General features: G+C 35.6%; 4 protein-coding genes and 1 pseudogene across 5 annotated transcripts; 2 read left to right on the top strand and 3 right to left on the bottom strand.

The window, feature by feature from the left end:
- On the top strand, positions 13,072–16,137 carry LOC104741326 (3-oxoacyl-[acyl-carrier-protein] reductase, chloroplastic). Of its 2 annotated transcripts, none has more exons than XM_010462163.2 (12): positions 13,072–13,221; positions 13,542–13,746; positions 13,839–13,981; positions 14,136–14,189; positions 14,494–14,574; positions 14,656–14,701; positions 14,771–14,865; positions 14,941–14,973; positions 15,229–15,363; positions 15,523–15,616; positions 15,743–15,825; positions 15,930–16,137. In XM_010462163.2, exons 2-12 carry the CDS (start codon positions 13,584–13,586, stop codon positions 15,960–15,962), a joined length of 960 nt encoding a protein of 319 aa, XP_010460465.1. In that variant the 5' UTR covers positions 13,072–13,221; positions 13,542–13,583; the 3' UTR covers positions 15,963–16,137. The 2 variants fall into 2 exon arrangements, with proteins under 2 accessions (XP_010460465.1, XP_010460464.1); XM_010462162.2 differs by having other exon boundaries at positions 13,076–13,221; positions 13,836–13,981.
- Positions 16,343–18,609, bottom strand: LOC104743553. Its single transcript, XM_010464619.1, has 8 exons — positions 18,509–18,609; positions 18,284–18,415; positions 18,002–18,182; positions 17,803–17,915; positions 17,476–17,691; positions 17,194–17,374; positions 16,995–17,107; positions 16,343–16,883 (listed from the first exon to the last, which is right to left on the bottom strand). The coding sequence occupies exons 1-8, from the start codon at positions 18,605–18,607 to the stop codon at positions 16,545–16,547; spliced, it is 1,374 nt and encodes a 457-aa protein (XP_010462921.1). The 5' UTR covers positions 18,608–18,609; the 3' UTR covers positions 16,343–16,544.
- On the bottom strand, positions 18,712–19,920 carry LOC104743552 (uncharacterized protein At4g17700). The gene is made up of 4 exons (XM_010464618.2): positions 19,430–19,920; positions 19,205–19,336; positions 18,923–19,103; positions 18,712–18,836 (listed from the first exon to the last, which is right to left on the bottom strand). The coding sequence occupies exons 1-4, from the start codon at positions 19,529–19,531 to the stop codon at positions 18,712–18,714; spliced, it is 540 nt and encodes a 179-aa protein (XP_010462920.1). The 5' UTR covers positions 19,532–19,920.
- On the bottom strand, positions 20,007–22,311 carry LOC104741325 (lysine histidine transporter 2-like). Its single transcript, XM_010462160.2, has 7 exons — positions 21,947–22,311; positions 21,487–21,870; positions 20,956–21,349; positions 20,752–20,857; positions 20,567–20,658; positions 20,409–20,477; positions 20,007–20,302 (listed from the first exon to the last, which is right to left on the bottom strand). The coding sequence occupies exons 1-7, from the start codon at positions 22,126–22,128 to the stop codon at positions 20,204–20,206; spliced, it is 1,326 nt and encodes a 441-aa protein (XP_010460462.1). The 5' UTR covers positions 22,129–22,311; the 3' UTR covers positions 20,007–20,203.
- On the top strand, positions 23,354–23,750 carry LOC104741324 (annotated as a pseudogene).

Below are 24,008 nucleotides of genomic sequence, written 5' to 3'. Positions count from 1 at the left end.
CCTTTTTGGGAAAATTCCATAAAAATACACCAACTATTTTTCTATTACCACTTTAATACACAAATTTTTATCACTTCCAGTTTAATACTCCAATTATTTTCTTTGTCCAGATTAATACTCAAACATTTAGCCGCGTACCCAATTCACAACCACGGATCAATTAGACTTAACGAGACTGTTCACGGTGGTTAACTTCTGTTTGATATGTGGTTAAGTTACTAACCAGGGTTAAAACATAAAACACATGTGCTTATAAATTTCAATTTAGAAAAATCCCCAAATCTAAACCCTAATTTTGATTTTGGAGAAAGAAACGAGCTTCGGGAAAGAGACGATGAATCGAAGCCAAAATTCAAGAAGTGGGTCAAATGCTACTAGTAGAGGAATGAGCTTCGGGCCAAGTAGTGGGGAGGTTTTATGTGACTGTGGCAAGGTGGCGATCATGAAAAAGTCTTGGACCGATGCAAATCCAGGGAGAAGGTTTTACAAATGTGGAGATGCGTGGAGGGGTGTGTGCGATTTCTTTAGTTGGTTTGATGTTGAAAAACCTCACGGGTGGCAAAAAGAAGCTTTGCTAAAAGCACGCGATGTAATTAATGGGAAAGAAGAAGAGTTGAAGAAGCTTAGAGCATTGGTTGAAGGTGGAAACCGGGAAAGGGGTACTGAAAGAGGATCAATGGTTGATAAATCAGAGCTATGGGATGTAATGGAAAAAGAAAACAAGAAGCTGAAAGAAGAAACAACTGTGAAACCAAAGGTATGGGATGCAATGGAGCAGGAAAACATGAAGCTGAAGCAGGAGATTATGGTGAGCAGCGAGAAGGAGAAGATGCTTCGCCAGTGTATCTTTCGAGGTCTTCCACGCTTCCGTTTTGGACCTTCCATTGCGTAAGATTCATTCTTACAAGTTCCAAGATTATGTCCAATTTGTTTGCAGTTACCACAAGTGATTGTCCTTCCATGACGAGTTGCTTTATTGGGCTTGATGGGGACTCATGTGCAGGTTTTATCTGATTCTTCCTAGGACGTCCTGGCATCTTCCTGAAACCTGGTACTCCAATGGGTTCCTTATCGGTTTTGTGCCAATAAAGCTCCCCATTAACTGGTTTTATGTTGTTCCTATAATTATCTATCCAAACTCCAGTCCTATAATAGTTAACAACATAACTGCAAATATCCAAAACCAAACGCATAATCAACATATAAAGAAGACATTTTATAGCAATTGATGATGAAAACCTTATTTGACTTACTCTTCCGGTTTATGGCGAATGTCATTGATGACACAGATTACATGATTGCAAGGAATACCAGTGAGGTCCCAACGCTGACAAGCACAAGTTCCCATCCGTAAGCTGACCTCATGACCAGTACCATACAACACAACTTCATATAAGTTATCACTGCTTATGATAATCTTGCAATCTTTGCTGTTTTTGCGATTCACTTCCAAGACATCTGCTATCCTTTGTGGGAATGGCATTATACACTTGCTAGCTTTCTTAAACCTCCGAGCAATGCGCATCATGGCTTGTCTTCTTATGGTTTCCAACATATTAAGAAAAGGCAGTTCTCTAGCTTTTTTGATAGTCCTATTGAAACTCTCTGATAGGTTGTTGCACACATTAGCAGATCTTCCATTTATTGAGAAGAAAGCTCGACACCAATGTTTTGGTTCTGCAGCCAACAAAGCCTCATATGCCTCTCTGTCATATAACCGCAGCTCCTCCATGTGCATTTTATACTCTCCTTCAGTGTAATTGTAGGCCACATTCCAGAAGAAAGGCTTATACTCAAGATCACCAAATCGTTTCTTCCAGTTCCCATACACATGCCTTGCACAATTCCGATGCTCTGTATTTGGGAGAACAGTTGCGAGAGCAATTTGTAAACCCTGCAGAAAACGATATGTCAAATAGTGATAGCAAAGCATTTATGTTGTCTAATTTTTGCTTTTAAACACTTATGTACCTTTTGTTTATCTGAATGGAAAGAATACCCATCCCCTAAACCCAAATCTAAGTCGATCTTCAGCTTTTTAATGAACCATTCCCATGAATCCTTGTCCTCACCCCTAACAACAGCCCAAGCTATAGGATATATTCTATTTTCTGCATCCCTACCAACTGCTGATAGTATCTCTCCTTTCAACTCCCACTTTAAGAAAGCACCATCTAAACCTATCAAAGGGCGACAACATTTGTTCCATGTTCGTCAAAGGAGTTCAAAGCAGACGTAGAAGCGATCAAATACTTGTTTACCATCCTTCTCAACAGTAACAATTTCTGTAGTAGTATTCTTATCAGATCGCAATAACTCAGCTTCATAATCCCACAACTTTGCAAATTGTTGCTCATGGGTTTCCAAAACCATATCTAATGCAATCCTTCTCGCTTTCCTGCACTTATAAATCGAAACTGACACACCGTACATATGCATCAGCTCATCCTTAATATATGTACTTCTTATGTCAGGTCTTCTTCGTGCTTCCTATTTAAACAACTTGGCAATAGTACCTTGTTTCAACATTCTTGCTCTTCCCGTGGCTACATGATTGTGCTTGTCTACATATACTTTAACCATCCACTTTCGCAATGGTTTCTCCACCGAGCAATAAATCCTCCACGGACATTTTGGATCAGTACATATAGCTGCTTGCTTTGTAGACTCCCACCTGTTAAGCTTCACATCATACTGAGTTTTCAAAACATACCTTAACAGTTGATCTTTGAACTCATCTCCATTATTAAATGTCTGCATCAACCAAAAGTATGGAGGCTTATCATAGTCAGTAAGCCCTTTACTCTTCCTTCGCTTGCATTTCTCATCTTTCTTATTAAAATTTGCCCACTCTTCATCGGTATCAACTGGAGATTTCGGATATTCACCCGCATCAATTTCAATCTCCTCTTCACTTTCACTTTCATCATCATCATATGTCTGTGGAACAACACCATATATGCGGGCCTCCTCTTCCGCATTTGCAAAAAAGTTTTCATAATCGTTGATCAACAACTCTCAGACGGTGGATCTTTATTACCAGCTTCCTCAACAACTTGTATATTCTCATCATCACTTTCAGCATGTCTAACATCATCACCAACATCCTTCTTCTTCTTCTTCTTCCTTTTCATTATCAGCATCTTCGCCATCATCTAGGTGTGCTTCAATATTCTTCTTCTTCTTGCTTTTCATTATCAGCATCTTCGCCATCATCTAGGTGTGCTTCAATATCAGCCACATTACCCATAATTGGTGGAGATACACCATGTACAATGTACACATAAAGTTCTCCAACTTCTGCTACTTCTGAACACATCTTTCTGATCTCGTTATCCTTGTCTTCGCATATACATCTTGCCACTAAAATGTTCTCATTTGGTATTCGATACCACACTTGCTCCAAACCCCTCACAATTCCTTGCTTCTCCGTAAATTCCTGGAAAATTGACCATGTCATCAGGTCTGGATCTATGCGATAATCCATCGCCAACTTTCCACCAGAATAAGAGAACTCATTGTCTGTGAGCGTCATGAAACCCCCATAAGTAATATGCATCTTCATCTCGTCGTCGTGACTGCACATATATAAGATGATATTCAGATGAAGAACTCGGAAGAACTCGGATTAGAGAATCTAAAAACTAAAAGATGCAAACAAACAAAACCCCAGAATCGTTAAATTCATACCTCATCCCGCTTGATTTCACTGAAATTGAACTTCGATTCTCGTTAGAACGTCGGACTCGTGTTCTCTTATTTGATTTTGGCTCCTCTCATCTTCAATTTCTCATAGTTGCGATTTACGGTTCATAAATTGGGGATTTAAAACTGTTAAGTGACACTCAAGTTAACTTAACCACATATCAAACGGAAGTTAACCACCGTGAACAGTCTCGTTAAGTCTAATTAACCCGTGGTTGTGAATTGGGTACCCGGCTAAATGTTTGAGTATTAATCTGGGCAAAGAAAATAATTAGAGTATTAAACTCGAAGTGATAAAAGTTTGTGTATTAAAGTGGTAATAGAAAAATAGTTGGTGTATTTTTATGGAATTTTCCCTTCCTTTTTTTATTAAAAGTTTGGCAATTCATATAAACTTTAAAGAATAATGATATTATAATAATAAAATTTTGAATACTTGATGTATTATTATTAGTATAGTTCTACGCAATTCATATATACTGTACATGTTTTATTTTTAAGATTTTAATGCATGATGTCTTTTATTTATAAGTAAAAACATTTAAAAAAAAAGTTGAAAAAGTAATGATTTTGTTGGAGTGATTTTCTAATCTGAAAATATTAGTAATATTTTTTTTTGTCAATCCACTAATAAATTAAAAAAAATCTTTGGTAAGTTGTTCAAGCCGGATGGAAGTAGGTTACAAAAGAAACTACAGACATAAGAGAACGTGAAGAACGAACAAGACAATCCGCCTTCGAATTTGATGCATGAGAATAGTGGGAAGGACTCCTTGCGCAAATTAAACTCATCGAGCAGGTTGAAAAAGGACGGCCAATCTTCAGGGGACTGCACCATAGTGAGTAACTCAGCACAATCAGTCTCGAAACGTTGACAAGCGATCCATGTAGCTCGTATCCGATCCATGGCCCATAACAACGCTTCTAACTCCGAATGCAGAGGGGAGGTGCTTCGTCTTAGACATTGGGCCCCCAACAACAAGGTTCGCTCCTTACTATCGCAACACCACCATCCCAATCCTGAATGCACATCGGTTGCTTTCCAAGAACCATCAATATGAAATCAAGGAGAAGAAACCTGGACATTCAAAGACGGAGATGGAGCTGACATGACTGCCGTAAAAGAGAGCGCCTCTTTCCAGGCTAACTTATCACCCAAAGCCTGCACATTAGATCATTCGCTTCAACGTGTAAACCTTGAAAAACATTCTTATTTTTGGTCTTCCAGATTGCCCATAAATCCATGGTAATTGAAGAAGTTGATCATGATCACCCTGTTCAGAGGCACCTCCCAAAAAACAAAATCCAAATTCGAGTACACCGACTCATATGGGAAACCCTCTGACGAGACCAGAGTTGGATATAAATCCCAAACTTCACACGAGCGAGAGAATTCGAAGAAGACGTGATTAATAGTCTCAACCGCAGAGTTGCAACTTTTACACCAAATATCACATTGGACACCTCAGTGTGCTAACCAATCCATCACATGGAGAGATCCAAACGCAATTTGCCAATAAAATGCTTAAACTTTGTAGCCACATTAAGTTTCCATGCATAAGCTCGGAAAGCTGTACAGGTCGGACCAAACTCTGCCTCCTCAACCATATTCCTTAATAACCTATATCCCGAATTAACGAAATATCAGCCGGATTTTGTAAAATGCCATACCAACCGATCTAGCTTAAAATACTTACTAATCGTTATACTCTGAATAATAGCGATGTCTTCCGGATCCATAAACTCCTGGAGAATTGGCAAGTGCCACTCTATAGTGACATGATTAATTAGATGATTTACCATCAAATTAGGGTGTAATGTCCTTCCCATACCATTCGCTGGTCGGGGTTCCTATCAGGATTACATGGATCTCACAATACCAAAACGTTACACCCCAACCCAATCGTCCATCGCATACCTTGTTCCACCAAAGCTTGGGTCAAGAAGATACTTCTCCAACTAAATGACGGGAAATACGGTTTTTTCGTCAAAAGAGGATGTGTATTCTGAAAATACCTACCCCTCATTACTCGTGCCAACAATGAGTAGGGAAATTGAATTAAACACCAATACTATTTAGCCAACATCGCATTATTAAATTAATCTAGAGCCCTAAAACTAAGCCGCCATCACTTTTATCTTTACATACTTTATCCCACGCAAACCAATGTAAACCTCACGTTGTATCATTTGAGCTCCACCAAAACCTTCAAATGGCATCGTTAATTTAGACGTCAAATTCTGAGGGAGTTTAAATCATGACATAACATGAATTGGGAGAGCTAAAGCCACTGATTTAATCTGATCTTCCTGCCCACCTTTCGTCAAGTACTTCGCAGACCAACCATTCACCCAATCCTTTACCTATCCAACATTTATCAAATCGAAAGGTCTGGGAATGCCGCTCAACAGATTTCTCACAACTCGCTAGAATTGGACAATGATCATAACCAACCATCTTATTATATAAAGTTTGGTTCTCAAAGTTAGTAATTCACCAGATCGTGACACGTGTTAGTTTTAACGATCATATATCAAAGTTAAAAACTCACCAGATCGTGACACGTGTCAGTTTTAGTGATTAAATATCAAAGTTAGTAACTCATCAGATCATGACACGTGTCAATTTTAACGATCAAAAATCACATATCAAATATAGTAACTCATCAGATCGTGACACGTGTCAATTTTACGATTAGAATTCACAGTTTTCAAGCTTGGTGAAACGATGCATAAGATAATTGTAATCCTATTATATTAAAAAAACTTTGTTAATCCTAAAAGAAAAATGATTGTAATCCTATGTAAGCAAATAGACGATGACATATTCTTTACCAAACAAAATAATTTCTACTAGCTTTGATTTTCATGGAAGAATTTTTTTCTTTGTTTTTATTAACCTTTTGGTAAAATAGAAGATTAATATATGCATCTTCTTTTTTCTACTACTGCATTTGAAAATTTATTGTAGTAGTTTAGATTATTTTTAATTTATATTTTTATCTTTGAGTTATTTGAGATTCATATATTATTGTGCTTATAATTTTTTATTATTTCTTTAATTATGTCAAATTATTTTTCTTCTAATTTCTCAACCTTGATTAGTAAGAATTATTTCAATTTAACATTAATTGCTGGAGCAACCCACTTTGAGATATCTAAAAGACATGAAAATGTTCTCTCCACACATAAGGAGGGCTGAGCCGAGGTTCTCCCTATGGTGGAGGAGGTTGGACGCAAGGTTATCTTCCTAAGGGAAGAAGGCAGGGCGAAGGTTCTCTCAATGGTGGAGGAAGTTGGACGCAATGTTCTCTCCAAAAGAGAGGAGAGCAGAAATGAGGTTCTATTCACGGTTAGTCATACACTATTATGATTTAATTTATTTTTTATTCAAAATATTTTTTTGAGCCAACAATTTTAGTGACTAAAGAAACTATGCAAAAGTAAAAGTAAAGACACATATAATAGTTGACTTAATTTGTTCATATAGACATTTTCTAAGTGGTGGTATATAATATATTTGTAACATACAATATACCTAGGTGTAAAAAATACACTTTTAATGGTAACATGCATAAAATATTTGTATATAAACATAAATCAGTGTATTATAGCAAAAAAAATATAAATAATATATAATAAATTTTAATATATTTATATTACATTTTGTTTTATTTATAAAACTTTAAACTCGCACATCGGACGGATCTTTATCTCGTATTTAAATAATCAACCCTTGAATGAAGAAAGAGACAATGCCAGTCTTCATTTCCTAGCACGCGATCTAGCCGACATCTAACAACCTGATTATTGCGCCTATTATCACGCCAAGATAATTGTTCGCCTATTAGTATTTTTTATGTTGATTTTATAATTTTCAACACATGTAATGAGCATGTGAAAACATAAACAGTTTGAAATAAATAATAATTTATCGGAATAAATCCTCAGTTATTTGGTAAGAATGTTTGGATATCTTTATTTTTTATTTAATAAATTTCACTCATTTGAATTTAGTTTTGACATGAGGTGAAATTAGTACTTGTGAGATAACTACATATCAAATATATCTTAAATAATGTTGATTTATTTGTCACTAATTATATTATGTTACTTTTTAATTTTATTCTAAATTCTAACTAAGATATAGATTTGATATGATATATTAATTGTGTTTGATATAAAATGTTTAGCTCTATGAATTAAGATGAAATGTGTAAAAATTAAAATATAGTTTATTATGTTGGTCTAGATATTTAAATTTTATTAAATGGAATATAAGATGTTCAAATTCAATATTAAAATTACAAGATAAGATATAAAAACGACAAATATGTTATTGCTAACATTTCAATTATTCTGAATACAAATTTTGTAATTTTGATCCGCACTATTGTGCGGGCCTTATCTAGGGATATATAAACTTTGACGAGCATAGGATATTTTCTCATTTCTTTTGAGATTTTTCAATTCAATTATTGCATAAGAAAATAAGAAGAGAAAAAAGTGTTTGAATAAAATTGATTGCAGTAATTGATTTTTTTCCTTTTTTTTTTTGGTATTAACTACTTTAGTAAACTAATCTACAAGTATAAAACAATTGGTAGGTAACAAGTAGCATTTTTTTTTTGCGGAAAACTGTTTTTCATCATCTGTTTTAAGGGTTAAGTAATTCTTAAAGTTGTTTATAAGTTGTTCAATACTAAATTGATCAAACACATATAAAACACACAACACACTATTCTACTAGCTTTGAAGATTTAAACATGTTAGCTCAGCGTTGTTCTGAAGCAAGTCCTCCTGATGGGGCTCTAGCAGTCACATTTATGAAACATCAGGTTTGTATTTATAATGGTTACCAAGTTAATAGTGGATTTTTGTTTTTGATTATTGAAAATTAATAGAGATTGTTACATGGACATTAGATTGCATCCATTCTCTACCTATGACATGTTTATCAACAAGATAAAAAAACTCCAATGTCGAGTGGAAGGAAACCATTTATTTTCAGCAATCCTAAAAACAATGATCCTAAGGAGAACAAAAGGTTAGTTTCTTTTCATTGATTCTTTTATATTTGTATCAAGGTTTTGTATGAGTTTTAATTAGTAAAATGATCAATCATTAGATTCAACGCATGACAGTGAAAGTATAATATCTTTACCTCTATTGAGTTGAAAAATTGGATTTTAGTAAGGAGGAACGTGATTTCTATACAAAAATGATTTATTTGTAACTGCCTCTTTTCGTTCTATTTTTGTTCTATTTTTTATATGATGTTGTTATTAACTTTTATGGTCTTATGACTATTTGTGGTCCGCTCATCTCTATATCATTAAAAGAGAAGTACGTTTGTGAAAATGTCTGAAATCCTCAATCTATTTACTGAAATTGCCATTCAATCTCACAAAATGGAAAGCGTTTCTGGAAATCAGGAAATGTACAATCGTCTGAAATCATATTTGCGACATTACCCGAACCGTTTCTGAGGGGATCCGCACATTTTCAAAAGAAACCCGGATTTATGATAGTTGGGCTACGCGGAAATAGCAAACACCTGTTTAAAAAAAACAAAAAAGGCCGGCAATTGGACAATAACTTCAAATAAAAGTTGGCCCAACATTAACAATAAACCGTAAATTTCACCAACCCAAACAAAGAATATGCTATATATTCGACTAATTACTAAAATCCTTAATTTTCCATAATCATCACTGAATCAATCCCTAAAATTATTGCATAGTAATATCACAAAATCCCTAAAAATTAGTACCAAATAATTTAAACTTCCCTAAAATAAATGTTAATTATGCGAATAATCCTTTTTTGTTAATCGTATCCAAGATTTTGTGCTTGCACACGGAGTCTATCATTTATCAATTCTAACATAAACACTAAGGTGTCAATTACCTATAAATATCCTCACGAAACGCATAGACCACATCATCACACATTCACCATTTCTCAAATACAAGCTTTGAATCACCATTTCTCATATACAAGCTTTGAACACACATACCTCGTAATGGCTACATCCTACCCCTTCCTTCCTCTGAGACAGGGTTCAAGCCTTACAAGACTTCATGGAAAGTGCAACATACCTCGAAGACATATAAAAAGTGTTTGGTGAAACCTATGACATGGTACTGGCAAAGATCTTATATTGTTGTATACATACATACACATTCATTATTCATGTTAAACCTAACCTACTGTTATGTTATTTTCAGGGTACAAAGTTGACGCTTCTGTGAAAAAGGATCTGATGAACATGTTCTTGATATTCAATAGGAGAAGTCATGCAAGTAAAATATGAATTTAATATTCGAATGTACCCATCTGACTCTATATGAAATGTGAGATTTAGAGGTTAGAAGCAACTCTGACCTCCTTATCATTCTATGCGAGAGTAGGTAGATCGTTGTGAACTTGGAAGACGTGTAGGGTGAGAGAACCAGCCAAAGTAGCAGCATTCCTTGACAGGAAAATGACATCATCTCTTTTAACTTCTTCAACATGTGTGTTTGTTTGGGGCGTGAGTTTTACAATATATCCATCTAAATGTCTAAACTTTATTATTGAGAAACCATCAAAGTATATTTGTAAGATTTTATTTATTTAACCTAAAGCCTAACTGTTGTTGTTTCACTACCAGTTATTGCCCAACAAATATATAGTGTCTCTTTTCTTCACTGCTTGAAAACATGAAACAAGAACATCCATCACACACCTATATTAGTACACGCGGTTTGTCCCGCACTGTTTACTTATATAATATCATCTCCTACTATAAGGGTTATATAATATCATCTCATACTATAAGGGTCATAGAGTAGCTTGGCACGCCCATTAAAATTAAGGGGCTTCTTGGTTTTGAGTACATAGACTACAAGATTGGATGAAAAAAACATTATCGGTTGATCCAGTCGAGGAAGGTGGTACTGGCGGGACTTTACGGGTTTGAATGGTAGCTGTGGTCAGGGCGGCCAAATCCGTCTGCGGTCTGGACCGCTCTATTTTTGGGGCGGTCTACAGACCGCTGTGGACCAACTCTATTTGTATGCAAAAACGGTTCGCAGTTGGTCCACAACGGTCTTATCTCTGTTTTATTTGGACCGCACCACTGCAGACTATATTTGCCGAATGGTAAATAAAAAGCGGTCTAGTCCACAGACGGATTTGTCCGCCCCAACCGCAGCAACCATTCACACTCTACGTCTCTGTTCGGCTGAACTTTTTTTTTGGCCCAACACAAAATATAATAAATCTTAGATTTAATCTTATAAATTAGATGGTTACTACATTAACCAATGTCACCGTAAATTGTTGTTGGCTGTAGTTAGATCATATTTAATTGTTTTACATTTTAGATTCTAAATTAAACCATATTTAAATATTGCCATTTATATTAAACTTACAAGTATTATTATGATATACAAATTAAATTATAAGTACTATTGTTAAATAACAAGTATTATGATTCAATCTTAGACCAAAATTATTATAAGTCTTGAAATAAGTAAAAAATATGGCTTCCGAAAATATTATACTCATTTTTTAACATGTCATTTATTTTAATTTTTGATCTTATACTTAATCGGATCTTGATCAAAAGATTCCCTTTAAAAAAACGGGTCATGTAATTTGTGTTTTTGTTTTGCAAAACCACTAGGATTATACAAAATTGATAAATGTAATTGGTTATCACTTCTGAAAATATAATATCATTACTATTTCTAATGTAATAATTTCATGATATAAAAGATAATTGACATTAAATAACAAAAATATATGATTATCTTTTATTTTCTAAAATATAGTATAACATTGAAATCATAAGTTATGTTTTAAACCAAAAAATTTTGTACCTTGATGGATCGCATGTTAATTAGTATCCACATTTAGACCTATTAATTAAAGTAAAGTGTGTTGGACGAATGCAACTGCGGGTCTAAATATTTTAATAAAAAATAAATATATTTTATATATATTACCGTAGGATATTTTTTGGTGGGTTAAAATCTTTAAATCCGTTGCGGGACAAATCTAGCATGATGGATTTGAACTATTAAACGAACACTAAAACTTTTAATTTATTTCTTATATTGTATTTTTATTATATGAACTACAAAATATATCAACGCATCTCAAAAACAAAATTTTATATTGTTCCAACTAAGACTTCAAAATTAAATATTAAAAATATATATTAAAAACATAATAAATTTTAAAATCGTTCTGCGGTGTACCGCGAGTTCAAACCTAGTTGAAGTGGAATGATTTTACTAGATAGCAAATCTTGAAAAAATTGGTTAGTAAGCATAATATTTTGAAAAATCCTACAATTATGATTTAGGGGATGTTATTGGATTCTAATTTATAAAGATTTTTGAAGAGTTCAACAAAATCGTTTAAAAGTGAATAAGTAAAAGATTGTTAATTAGTTTTTTAAAATCTTGTAAAGTACTCCAAACAATCGCTGTATTTTTGTGATACTTTCCATGATTTTATTTTATAAAGAAAATGTCTAATATCATGAACCAATAACATAATAATTGAATTCATTAACAATCATAGATTTTTTTTTGTTTTAATTGAATAACACAAAACTTTTAATAAATTTATAAAAGTCTGAATCTAATAACCCAAATTATTTAAGATTTTAAATGATTTTTTTACAAAATCTAATAACACTAAACTTTAACAGAGTTTAACAAAAATTTGATCTAATAACAACAGATTCCACATAACAATTAAAAATTTTAAAATTCTATTCAAATTTTAAACGAATAATTCCAACTTAGAATTTAAATAAAAAAATATACTCCTAAATTATCGTGTATAGGAATTAGTTTCCATTAGCTATTATATGTTATCGATTTTGTTTATGACAATCTTACCAAATATACATTTGAATTTGATATATTCGCATTAATTGAAATTCGATATATATACATATATGTCATCGTAATCAAAAAGAAGAACTCTTGCCAAATATGGTCTACGAAAATAACCTGCCTTATTGAATGTAATGCTAATGATACACATATATATATATATGCTCATGTGGATATTAATATCACTATAAGTTAATAAAATATTATGTACCCAACATTTTTAATATCACTATAAATTAATAAAATATTATAATTTCAATATTATTAATTTATAGAGATTTTACTTATACCCTATCCCTATGTGTAGTAATCCTGAAGAAAAAAAGAAAAACAAAAGATATCCATTGTCATTTGTACTCATAATTAATTATAGTCGGGTCATAAATGCTACATAATACATTAATGCGGGTTGGTAATTTGGTATACTCGGTTCAACCACCTCGTCGAGTCACGCTCGCCGCCCCCTGCTCCCCCAACTACACACAAAACCTCGTTTGTATCGCTCTTACAAGAAAAAAACTTTATATAAAATTAGTAAAATTAAAGAAGAAGACGTTCCTCGTTTGTATCTCCCACTGAGTCAGTCGATCTTTCAGATTTCTCTATCTCCACTCCCCCCCCCCCCCNTAAGTGATATGTCAAATTTCTATTGGTTGTTTAAAATCCTATGTGGACGGCTTTAAAAATTTATAGTTCATACTTTTTATTAGTATAGATGTATGGATCAATTTTATAAAAATGTTAATATAGATATTCATGTCATTTGTGTTAATATATAATTATAGTCGAGTCATTTATACGGGTCGAGTCACGCTCGCCGCCACCTGCTCCCCCAACTAACTCACAAACAAAATACACCTCGTTTGTATCGCTCTTACAAGAAAACTCAATAATAAAATTAGAAAATTAAAGAAGACGTTCCTCGTTTCTATCTCCACTCCCCCACCATTAACCACTAGTTTCTCCGGGATCTTCCGTGCCATGGCCACCACCGTCGCTGGAACGAGGCTCGTCTCCTTGAAAGCCGTCGGGAAGCTCGGTTACCGTGAGATCTCTCAGGTCCGTCAATGGACTCCGGTTCACTCTGCGATGCCTCAATTCGGAATGCTGCGATGTGGATCGCGTCTCCCTTTTACAACCTCTGGTAATGGTATTATCTAAAATAATTCATTCCTCTTTCTCTCTTCCTTTTAGATTTTGATTTCTCATCATCGTTGTGGAACGCAAACGCAGTAGTTGTGAGAGCTCAAGCGACCGCTACTGAGCAATCACCAGGCGAAGTTGTTCAAAAAGTTGAATCTCCAGTGGTCGTTATCACTGGTGCTTCTAGAGGGATTGGCAAATCAATTGCTCTAGCCTTGGGTAAAGCTGGCTGTAAGGTTAGGGTTTACATATTTTTCTCCGTAGTTTGTGGTACTCAATAGTCTTAGTTCTCCTGTCTAGTTGGGTTTGGGTTCTAGTGTTTTAGTTCTACACAAAGAAAACCAAAGTAGAGGTGCTGATATGGAAGCAAACATTGTGTTTGTGTTGCAGGTCTTGGTGAATTATGCTAGGTCAGCGAAGGAGGCTGAAGAAGTTTCTAAACAGGTATGTGATTGTCCACCCTGATTTGGAGTGCAATTGTTTTGTTAGACTAGTAAAATCATAGGTATTAGGTATGGAGGGATGTTGTTATTGTTACGAAAAGAATTGTTGCACCTTTACAGTTTAACAGTGATGATTGCTTGAATCAGTTTTTTGGTTTCTGGGACAAGAGATTTAATATTCTGGCCCTGGAAAATGTTTCATTATTCTGTTTCTTGTTGCTATTTGCTTCTCAAAGTATTGTTTTCTTCTGCAGTGTCACTATTCCATGTTATTTCTGACTTTTTATTCTTTTTTTGAACTGTAGATTGAAGAATATGGTGGCCAGGCTATTACTTTTGGGGGTGATGTTTCAAAAGCAGCTGATGTGGACGCGATGATGAAAACCGTGAGCGATCCACTGTACACCACTTTATATTCCTTAATCCTTATACATCTTAATCATTTTCCTTTTGTTCTTTTTCTGCAGGCTCTTGACAAATGGGGAACCATTGATGTCGTGGTTAACAATGCAGGTAAATGAGAAACCTTGGATCCCATTGATTTTTATTTAGTACCTTACTTACATGGCCACATATTTTCAGGAATTACTCGGGATACCTTGTTAATACGAATGAAGCAATCACAATGGGACGAAGTGATTGCTTTGAATCTCACTGGTGTATATCTCTGTACTCAGGTTTGTATTCCTACAATCCTGCTAAAATTTTGATACTTGGATTTTCAGGGACTGATACTCATTTACTCTCTTTAGGCAGCAGTAAAGATCATGATGAAGAAGAAAAAGGTAACACTTCTCTTAGCCTTCTACATATTCTCGCAATTGTCTCCACGTTTTATTACTTGTCATATGCCGTGTCACCCGTCTATATCCTCGCACTGTTTGTCATTGGTTTCGACATGTTACTCCTTCCCTCCAGCATAACAAGAAATGATATATAAAAAGACAAATATGTTTTCATTTGAGCTCTTTTAGAAGATTAAGAAGTGATATGAAGACAAGCTTAATTTATATAGTGTACTTCTGCATACGATCTTGCAGGGAAGAATCATCAATATCTCGTCAGTTGTTGGACTCATTGGCAATATTGGTCAAGCAAACTACGCTGCCGCTAAAGGTGGAGTTATTTCGTTTTCCAAGACTACTGCCAGAGAAGGTGCGAGCAGGAATATCAATGTATGCGACCTATCTCCCTCATCAAATTCGTCTTTTTTATAAAAAAATAAAAAAATCCTGGACTATCTCCCTCATCAAATTCGTCTTTTTTATAAATAAATAAAAAAATCCTGGACGTGATTTTGAAACTTGGCCTGTCGACAATATGCTCTATTCCAGGTCAACGTGGTTTGCCCCGGATTCATTGCATCTGACATGACTGCTGAGCTTGGAGAAGACATGGAAAAGAAAATCCTGGGAACAATCCCACTAGGTAATGGAGATTTTATCTTTTACATTTGTTGCAGGGTAATTTATGTGGATTAGGATGCATCTGAGACATCAAAAATTTATTATATAAAAAATATTCTGATACAAAGCAAAACGGTTTGGTTGTCAGGACGGTATGGAAAACCTGAAGAAGTGGCTGGCTTGGTAGAGTTTTTGGCTCTCAGTCCTGCAGCCAGTTACGTAACCGGACAGGTTAATAACTCATACTCCTTTCAATTAAAGATTTGGTGATTAACCTTAGTTTTTGATTTATGTTAGCGACCTAACCATTGTTTGTTAATATCACTGGTTTGCAGGTATTCACCATTGATGGAGGTATTGCTATCTAGACATCTGGTGTGATGTAGCTTTTGTTTAGTTAAAACAATTTGGTAAAGAGACAAAGTTGAATTCTATTTCTAGCATTTGGTCGGATTTCTATTTTGCAATTTCTGTTTAGAAATATCTAAAAACTCACTACTTAAACTACGTATTTGGCCAATTTCAGAATTCGACTATTTACAATCGCTCATTATAATGTCTTTGTTCATAAAGTGTTACTTTATTTATCATCTAAACTTCTCCAGTATGTATCTTAAAACAAAACCAGCACTAATAAGGAACGCATAAGTGTGGAAGGGGGGAAAAGAATGTCTACCTATCATTCCCCTATGTTAAATTGCTCAAGCACAACCAAAACCCACACAAATTGTACCCAAAAAACAATCCAAAAGCAACCCCACGTAAAATTCAAATGTTTTAATTAACTTTTGGGTCTATAGTGATCCAATGTGGATTTTCAATTTTGCCTTGTGAAGACCACGATACAGGCCAATTAACGCCATTATATTTCTATACCTTGAGTCGCCTAGGACTACATAACAAGCTGCCGTTTGAGACGTAGGCTAAGCATAAGTTGTTCACTCTGCTTCTTACCCTTTTGTTGGTATAATTCCTAAACTCAGAGTCTTGCCCACAAGAGCGAAGCATCCCCGCTTCTCATAGAAGGCTCTTCTGACAATAGCTACGCGATCAACATCCTTACCAACTCGAGCCTCGCATGAGTCCTTGTACCTTATGTAGAAAATCGCAACATTTTTGCCGTTGAATACCGGATCCACATCCTGGGGAGTAGTATCTTTAGCCACTTGGACAATCTGCAAGTTGGACAGATCATGATCCATAATGGTGCCCCTATTAGTCGTGGCAACTGCAAGTTCCAAGTAGAGACGAAGGCAGTCAATATCGTCTTGCAGCTCTGATTCATTCAGCTGCAAAAAAAAAAAGAAGAAGAAAACATTACTACTAAGTAACTACTAGTTTGATCATGAGCAAAAAGCAAAAACTCACGGCAAACGTGTGAAAGTTGATCATGAGCTTACCACGTAATATCGGTCTGAATGTTCAAAAGGATCCTCTGGTGGCCACTCAGGCATGGTATCCATGAGGAAGAAGTTTTTATACGAGCTGCTGCTGCTGAGTCTCTTGGTTTCCCCTGTACAAAAAATAGAATCAGCAATGTTAAAGTGAGACTTGGTTGTTGTATATAACCACCAACACAAAGTCTCTTTGTAAATTTACCTAGAGGTCTAGCAAAACTGCACCACACAGCAAATTTACCATACGATGTTTCATAAACAGTAGTTTGAAAAGGTAAAAGCGCGAGATCATTCATGGCTTCCAAAGTTATGTCGTAAGGGCAAGCAGAAGAATGCGTGGACTGGTTGTATTTCATTACGCTACTGAGCTGTAAGTTTTTCCCCTAATTTTCATCAAGAAATTAAAGCAAATCGAGATTGAATAATTAATAAGAAACAATACATAGACAAATTTATAAGAAAGAAAGCCGCGAGTGATAATCACCTGGAGCAAATTGTAACGATGAAGGCCGAGCCTAGCATAAAGGGTGACTAAGCGAGNCGGATCCACATCCTGGGGAGTAGTATCTTTAGCCACTTGGACAATCTGCAAGTTGGACAGATCATGATCCATAATGGTGCCCCTATTAGTCGTGGCAACTGCAAGTTCCAAGTAGAGACGAAGGCAGTCAATATCGTCTTGCAGCTCTGATTCATTCAGCTGCAAAAAAAAAAAGAAGAAGAAAACATTACTACTAAGTAACTACTAGTTTGATCATGAGCAAAAAGCAAAAACTCACGGCAAACGTGTGAAAGTTGATCATGAGCTTACCACGTAATATCGGTCTGAATGTTCAAAAGGATCCTCTGGTGGCCACTCAGGCATGGTATCCATGAGGAAGAAGTTTTTATACGAGCTGCTGCTGCTGAGTCTCTTGGTTTCCCCTGTACAAAAAATAGAATCAGCAATGTTAAAGTGAGACTTGGTTGTTGTATATAACCACCAACACAAAGTCTCTTTGTAAATTTACCTAGAGGTCTAGCAAAACTGCACCACACAGCAAATTTACCATACGATGTTTCATAAACAGTAGTTTGAAAAGGTAAAAGCGCGAGATCATTCATGGCTTCCAAAGTTATGTCGTAAGGGCAAGCAGAAGAATGCGTGGACTGGTTGTATTTCATTACGCTACTGAGCTGTAAGTTTTTCCCCTAATTTTCATCAAGAAATTAAAGCAAATCGAGATTGAATAATTAATAAGAAACAATACATAGACAAATTTATAAGAAAGAAAGCCGCGAGTGATAATCACCTGGAGCAAATTGTAACGATGAAGGCCGAGCCTAGCATAAAGGGTGACTAAGCGAGTACAAGGCTCAGAATACTCATTACAGATGATTTCAAGTCCAAAACGGATTGGTCCTCGTCTTCGAAAGATGGAACACTAGAATTAAGCGAGAAGAAAGATCGGATCAGGATGAGAGGATTGTGTGACAAGCAAAGATAAAATTACGAGTAGATGATGAAAAAGTATTACTTGGGATTCTTTCTTAACCCTATAATTTTTCCTCCGTTTGGTCTTCTCCCTCTCCTCTGTCACGGCCACCATCGTCTCCTTATCCTCTGGTACGGCCATCATCTTCTCTCCTTGNAAAAGAAGAAGAAAACATTACTACTAAGTAACTACTAGTTTGATCATGAGCAAAAAGCAAAAACTCACGGCAAACGTGTGAAAGTTGATCATGAGCTTACCACGTAATATCGGTCTGAATGTTCAAAAGGATCCTCTGGTGGCCACTCAGGCATGGTATCCATGAGGAAGAAGTTTTTATACGAGCTGCTGCTGCTGAGTCTCTTGGTTTCCCCTGTACAAAAAATAGAATCAGCAATGTTAAAGTGAGACTTGGTTGTTGTATATAACCACCAACACAAAGTCTCTTTGTAAATTTACCTAGAGGTCTAGCAAAACTGCACCACACAGCAAATTTACCATACGATGTTTCATAAACAGTAGTTTGAAAAGGTAAAAGCGCGAGATCATTCATGGCTTCCAAAGTTATGTCGTAAGGGCAAGCAGAAGAATGCGTGGACTGGTTGTATTTCATTACGCTACTGAGCTGTAAGTTTTTCCCCTAATTTTCATCAAGAAATTAAAGCAAATCGAGATTGAATAATTAATAAGAAACAATACATAGACAAATTTATAAGAAAGAAAGCCGCGAGTGATAATCACCTGGAGCAAATTGTAACGATGAAGGCCGAGCCTAGCATAAAGGGTGACTAAGCGAGTACAAGGCTCAGAATACTCATTACAGATGATTTCAAGTCCAAAACGGATTGGTCCTCGTCTTCGAAAGATGGAACACTAGAATTAAGCGAGAAGAAAGATCGGATCAGGATGAGAGGATTGTGTGACAAGCAAAGATAAAATTACGAGTAGATGATGAAAAAGTATTACTTGGGATTCTTTCTTAACCCTATAATTTTTCCTCCGTTTGGTCTTCTCCCTCTCCTCTGTCACGGCCACCATCGTCTCCTTATCCTCTGGTACGGCCATCATCTTCTCTCCTTGTTCCAAATTTCGCCGGAAGCGAGAGCGGCGCTGATGCTTTTCCTTTTTTTTTTTTTGGGGTCGATTTAGGTTTTGTCCACGCAATAACAAATATTTACTTCGCTTAGCCAAAATGGCAAAGTTGCCGATTTCTCTATCAGATAGAATTTGATGGAAGGACGTTTTGTTCTTGGTCTGCCGTTTTAGACGTAACTCGTAAGCTCCTCTACAAAGGCTACATGCATGTGGTATTCACAACTTCACAAGCAACAGTAGTATGTATCAACAAAAACATGGTATAAAATCAAGATATTTTTGGTAATTAAGCCAAAATATATACTTCCCGTGAACCATGAATGCTTGGCTGGAAAGAAACAAATATCTCTACTACGTTACTGGCCATGGTAACATTGGATCTAGACGTGTCATCTAATTCCCGTGCACGTTCTTGCATAAATAAATTACGAAATCACAACTTTAGAAGAAGCAATATATATATATATATATATGGAGATTTATATAAAAGAGTTTAACATCAAACGAAACCAAACATAACAAAATCATGCATCTTTAACTACAATGAGAAACTTAAGATTACTTCAATGGACAGTCCCATAAAATTAGACATGCCGTGATTTTATTCCTTTGTTTGTTTGTGGTACACAACAAGTACTGATCGATCTATGAGAAGAACTTGTAGGTACTGGCGTTGACAATGATGGTTCTGAGTCCACCAATTGGGGCTAGGATCGTCAAAAGAACTCCTACTACGATGCAGAACTGCATTATTCATTTGTCACACAACAAGAACAAGAACAAAAAATCCATTAGTATACAAGTAAACCAAGAGCTATATATATATGGATCATTAGTAAAAGTACCATACCCAATTAATTGTCCAAGATAGACCAAACTTCTTTGGTTTCTTGAGAATTAGCCAAATAATGCATGGAAGCTGCAATGACAAATTAAGATAAATCACAACTCTAATTCATTTGGGGGCAAATGAATGAATGAATGAGTGATTAGTTGGACTAGGCGTACGTAGTAAGTTGTTGGGGCGAAGGCGAATCCTCCAAAAAAGCCGAGTAGTCCACCAAAAAACGGGACGCATATCGCAACAATCATCGTAAAAGCTGCATATATAATAGACCAATGTGAGGATAAAATCAAATGAATGTTTATGAGAATGAAGTTCAATGTATAGAATTGAGGAGTGGCTTTCTTACCGACGTAAAGGCTTCGGGTGATGAAGCGGAGCTTGAAGGAAGGAGTGAAATCCATCTTTTTGACCAAAACGGTTTCAAGCATGTCAAACACCGGCATTGCAAATATCTGAATGCACATATATAGGGAGTGTCAATACTCATGAGTCATGAGATAAATCTATGATTCAATCAATAATAAATAAATACTGGAATGTGGAAGAAGACCTGGTAGCTTCCAATAACGTGGATAACCACAAACAGGTTAGCCATAGCGACAAGCCAGACAGGCTTCTCCAAAGTGAGGAGAATGTTGTCATCAACGCTGTTTCCAAATATATAAAAGCCGACGAATGCTACAGGGAAGTAGCAGATGGCGACTATAATGTAGGCTACAACAACTCCTCTCCACATTGGGATCTTGGATGGCACCTCCGGAGTCGAAGGGATCGTGGCCTGGATTTCCAACACAACGTTGTGACCTGCATAGGCAAAAGCCACATCTCCCAACGCACTCAAGAAGTTGAATACTCTGCCAGCATCGGTCGAGGCTCTAGCTGTATAGTCAACATCTGGCTGAACCCCTTTGTGCACCGATGCAGCCCAAGCAATTGTTGAGTAACTGTAAAAAAAAATACATCACAAAGAGATATTAGAAACTAGAACCCACAACAACAGCCTTGAACCACAAGGCACGCTCTAGGTTGAACCGATCATATATATATATGTGTGTGTGTGTGTGTGTTGAAGAGATTTTACGTTAAGGACATAACAGCAGCGGCGAGTGAGATGACGGAAATGGAGTTAAAATTGGGAAGGTGAGAGATAACGAAATGGATAGACGCAAAGATCATGATCCAAAAAGTAGTTCTGATGTCTTTGCAATCAGTGCAGAGTAGTTGATGAACTTTCTTGAGAGAATGTCCTCCGGTGACCATATAAACGATGTCTACACCAACCTCCACGATAAGCTGCTGCGGCACAACGATCCAAAGGCCAAGCTTCTCGCCAAAAGCTTCTTGGCCAAGCTCGTGGTATCTATCAAGCCTCTTCCCTGGAACCATCTCATGCATCTCCACCATTTGCCACAGCGTGTACAAAGTTATCACCCATGACAGAACCATCAACGTCACTCCAGGTCCCCTGTATATACATAGATCAGATCTCATGGATTAAAAAAAATAATATATATAAATAGATGGAGAATAAGATATAGTACCATCCGAGATTGGACATGGCGTAAGGCAAGCTGAGAACACCAGCACCAACCATGGCTGTAACATTGTGAAAAGCAGAGTACCACCACTTGGCGTTTCTGGAGGATGTGATCGGTAACCAATCGTCGACGTTCTTCTGCTTAGCCGCGGCTTTCTCACTCGCTGACAACTCATTATTACCCATTTTTTTTCTGATTCTCGAGAGATTCTTCTGTTAGGTTTTTGTGAGAGAGAGAGAGAGAGAAGTTTTCAAAGGGAGGAAGAAGATGGGAGCGTTATTTAAGAGAGGATAGCGTTATTTAAGAGAGGATCAAGATTCTTGATCCTGATATTATCTTAATTGATTATTCAACGATTTATTAGTTTATATGGAAGAGTGTAATAAGCAAATATATATAGATTATGAGATTCTAAAACGTTTCCAAAATTGAAGGGAATGTTTGTTTGTTAGTTAGTTTGTTGTGGTCTTTTAAACCCGTGGCATAAGGCAACATTTGCTCAAAGCCGTTTCGTGCTTCGCTTGTGTGGGTGTCTTTTTTCATTTTTTTTCTTTTTTTTCAGGGTCACCTGATCTAACGAGTAATTCGCTTTTTAATTAAATTATTTTTTTTGACAAAAATAAAGATTTCTTCTGTTTTAACAGCTATTTTGAGTTGACCGACACAAAAAGTAACTTTTTTTTTTTTTTTTTTTTTTTTTTATGGNTCAAGATCAGATAAAAACGGTATCTTTTTGTTGACTAGATACAATAAAACATTAATTTGCATCTGGATAATATTGATGTCGTTTTGAGAGAATCAAAACGTTTATGTTATGTTATCCATAATAATCCCAAGAACAGATACACTAAATCTTACGTTAAGACTAGCATAAACTCGTATATATATTAACGGATCTACATCATCTATTTATATATGTCCTGATTTTTTTTCATATTAAACACAATATTAACAATGTCGATCAACTCAACCTTTTTTAAGCTATAGATACCATGAAAGTTAGGAGTACGTAGAAAAGAGTCACAAGGCTACAATGAAACGGACGTATCTCTCTATTTATTATGCTTAGAAGGTCACTTGCACCTCGTGATATTTTTCAAAAATAAATAAGAAAATAAAAAAAAAATCTATAAATTGAAACAAATGATGATTTGATTTTAGAATACAATTTTGACTACTAAAACAATCAAGTGTTTCAGGTTAATAATAAGGGCTCTCGTTGTAATTTTATTTGAATGTGTACGTGTAATTCTCCTTTCTTGTCGAAGGTTACACAATAATTGATTCTTTGTCCTACCAAAGGGATAAACTAAAAACAGAGAAACCCCAAAAATAAGCAACCAAGAAACTTATAGACAAATATTGTGTCAAACCAATACTGTCTAGAATAAGTAAAACAAAATCTTTCTTTTCACCTCATAATTCTTTCTAAACCTTTTCCATTCAACAAAAAAAAATATTTTTTTTGTGAGAGACAAAAGATGGATTCGGGACTATCATGGGCTGATCAATGGTATTACAACTCTGACCCTCCTCCAATAACGAAGATGATAAGAAGAAAAAGAAGAAGGAAGATGGAAGCAAAAGCAATATCGGGAAGGCCATACTTGCCTTCAAATGGATGAAACTTGGCAAAAAATCTGATAAGTAAATCTATAGGTTTAATTAAATATTGTTTATATAGCTACAAAGGGGTTTTATTGATTCATTTGTTCCTTGTGGTTATTAATCCATTTAACTACTTCTGCTTCTCTCTTGTACCCATTCTTCTGAGTCGTCTAATGTTAAAAAAATCTTTAAAGTTTAATTAGAAACGTTGTTGGTTACTTGGTTTTGATTGCGGATGATTGTGTTAATCCGTCGCTTTGGTTCTTTATCAAACGCGCGAGGATGCTTACGTTGCATGAATAATTTAATTAATTCGTACGAAATGTTTCTTTTTCTTTTTGCTGGTCATGAAAATTTAATATCAATAAATTCAAACGGTGTACAATGAATTCTTTACTCCTATTGTATGTGGGCATATAAAATAAATTTTCGTCTTTTTCATTTGCAACATCTAAAA

This window comes from Camelina sativa, chromosome 14 (assembly GCF_000633955.1).
Source record: "Camelina sativa cultivar DH55 chromosome 14, Cs, whole genome shotgun sequence".
NCBI lineage: Eukaryota > Viridiplantae > Streptophyta > Magnoliopsida > Brassicales > Brassicaceae > Camelina > Camelina sativa.
This window is presented reverse-complemented; position numbering and strand designations above follow the sequence as displayed.

Bases quoted from the DNA above. Each gene is read 5' to 3' on its own strand.
- LOC104741326 (XM_010462162.2), top strand. From the start codon at position 13,584: ATGGCCACCACCGTCGCTGGAACGAGGCTCGTCTCCTTGAAAGCCGTC. The intron at 13,747-13,835 runs GTAATGGTATTA...ACGCAAACGCAG, and splicing joins TCTCCCTTTTACAACCTCTG to TAGTTGTGAGAGCTCAAGCG. The intron at 15,364-15,522 runs GTATGCGACCTA...GCTCTATTCCAG, and splicing joins GTGCGAGCAGGAATATCAAT to GTCAACGTGGTTTGCCCCGG.
- LOC104743552 (XM_010464618.2), bottom strand. From the start codon at position 19,531: ATGATGGCCGTACCAGAGGATAAGGAGACGATGGTGGCCGTGACAGAG. The intron at 19,104-19,204 runs GTGATTATCACT...GATGAAAATTAG, and splicing joins ATCGTTACAATTTGCTCCAG to GGGAAAAACTTACAGCTCAG. The intron at 18,837-18,922 runs GTAAATTTACAA...TTTTTTGTACAG, and splicing joins CAGTTTTGCTAGACCTCTAG to GGGAAACCAAGAGACTCAGC.
- LOC104741325 (XM_010462160.2), bottom strand. From the start codon at position 22,128: ATGGGTAATAATGAGTTGTCAGCGAGTGAGAAAGCCGCGGCTAAGCAG. The intron at 20,858-20,955 runs GTCTTCTTCCAC...ATGTGCATTCAG, and splicing joins ACGTTATTGGAAGCTACCAG to ATATTTGCAATGCCGGTGTT. The intron at 20,478-20,566 runs GTACGCCTAGTC...TTGTCATTGCAG, and splicing joins TCGCCCCAACAACTTACTAC to CTTCCATGCATTATTTGGCT.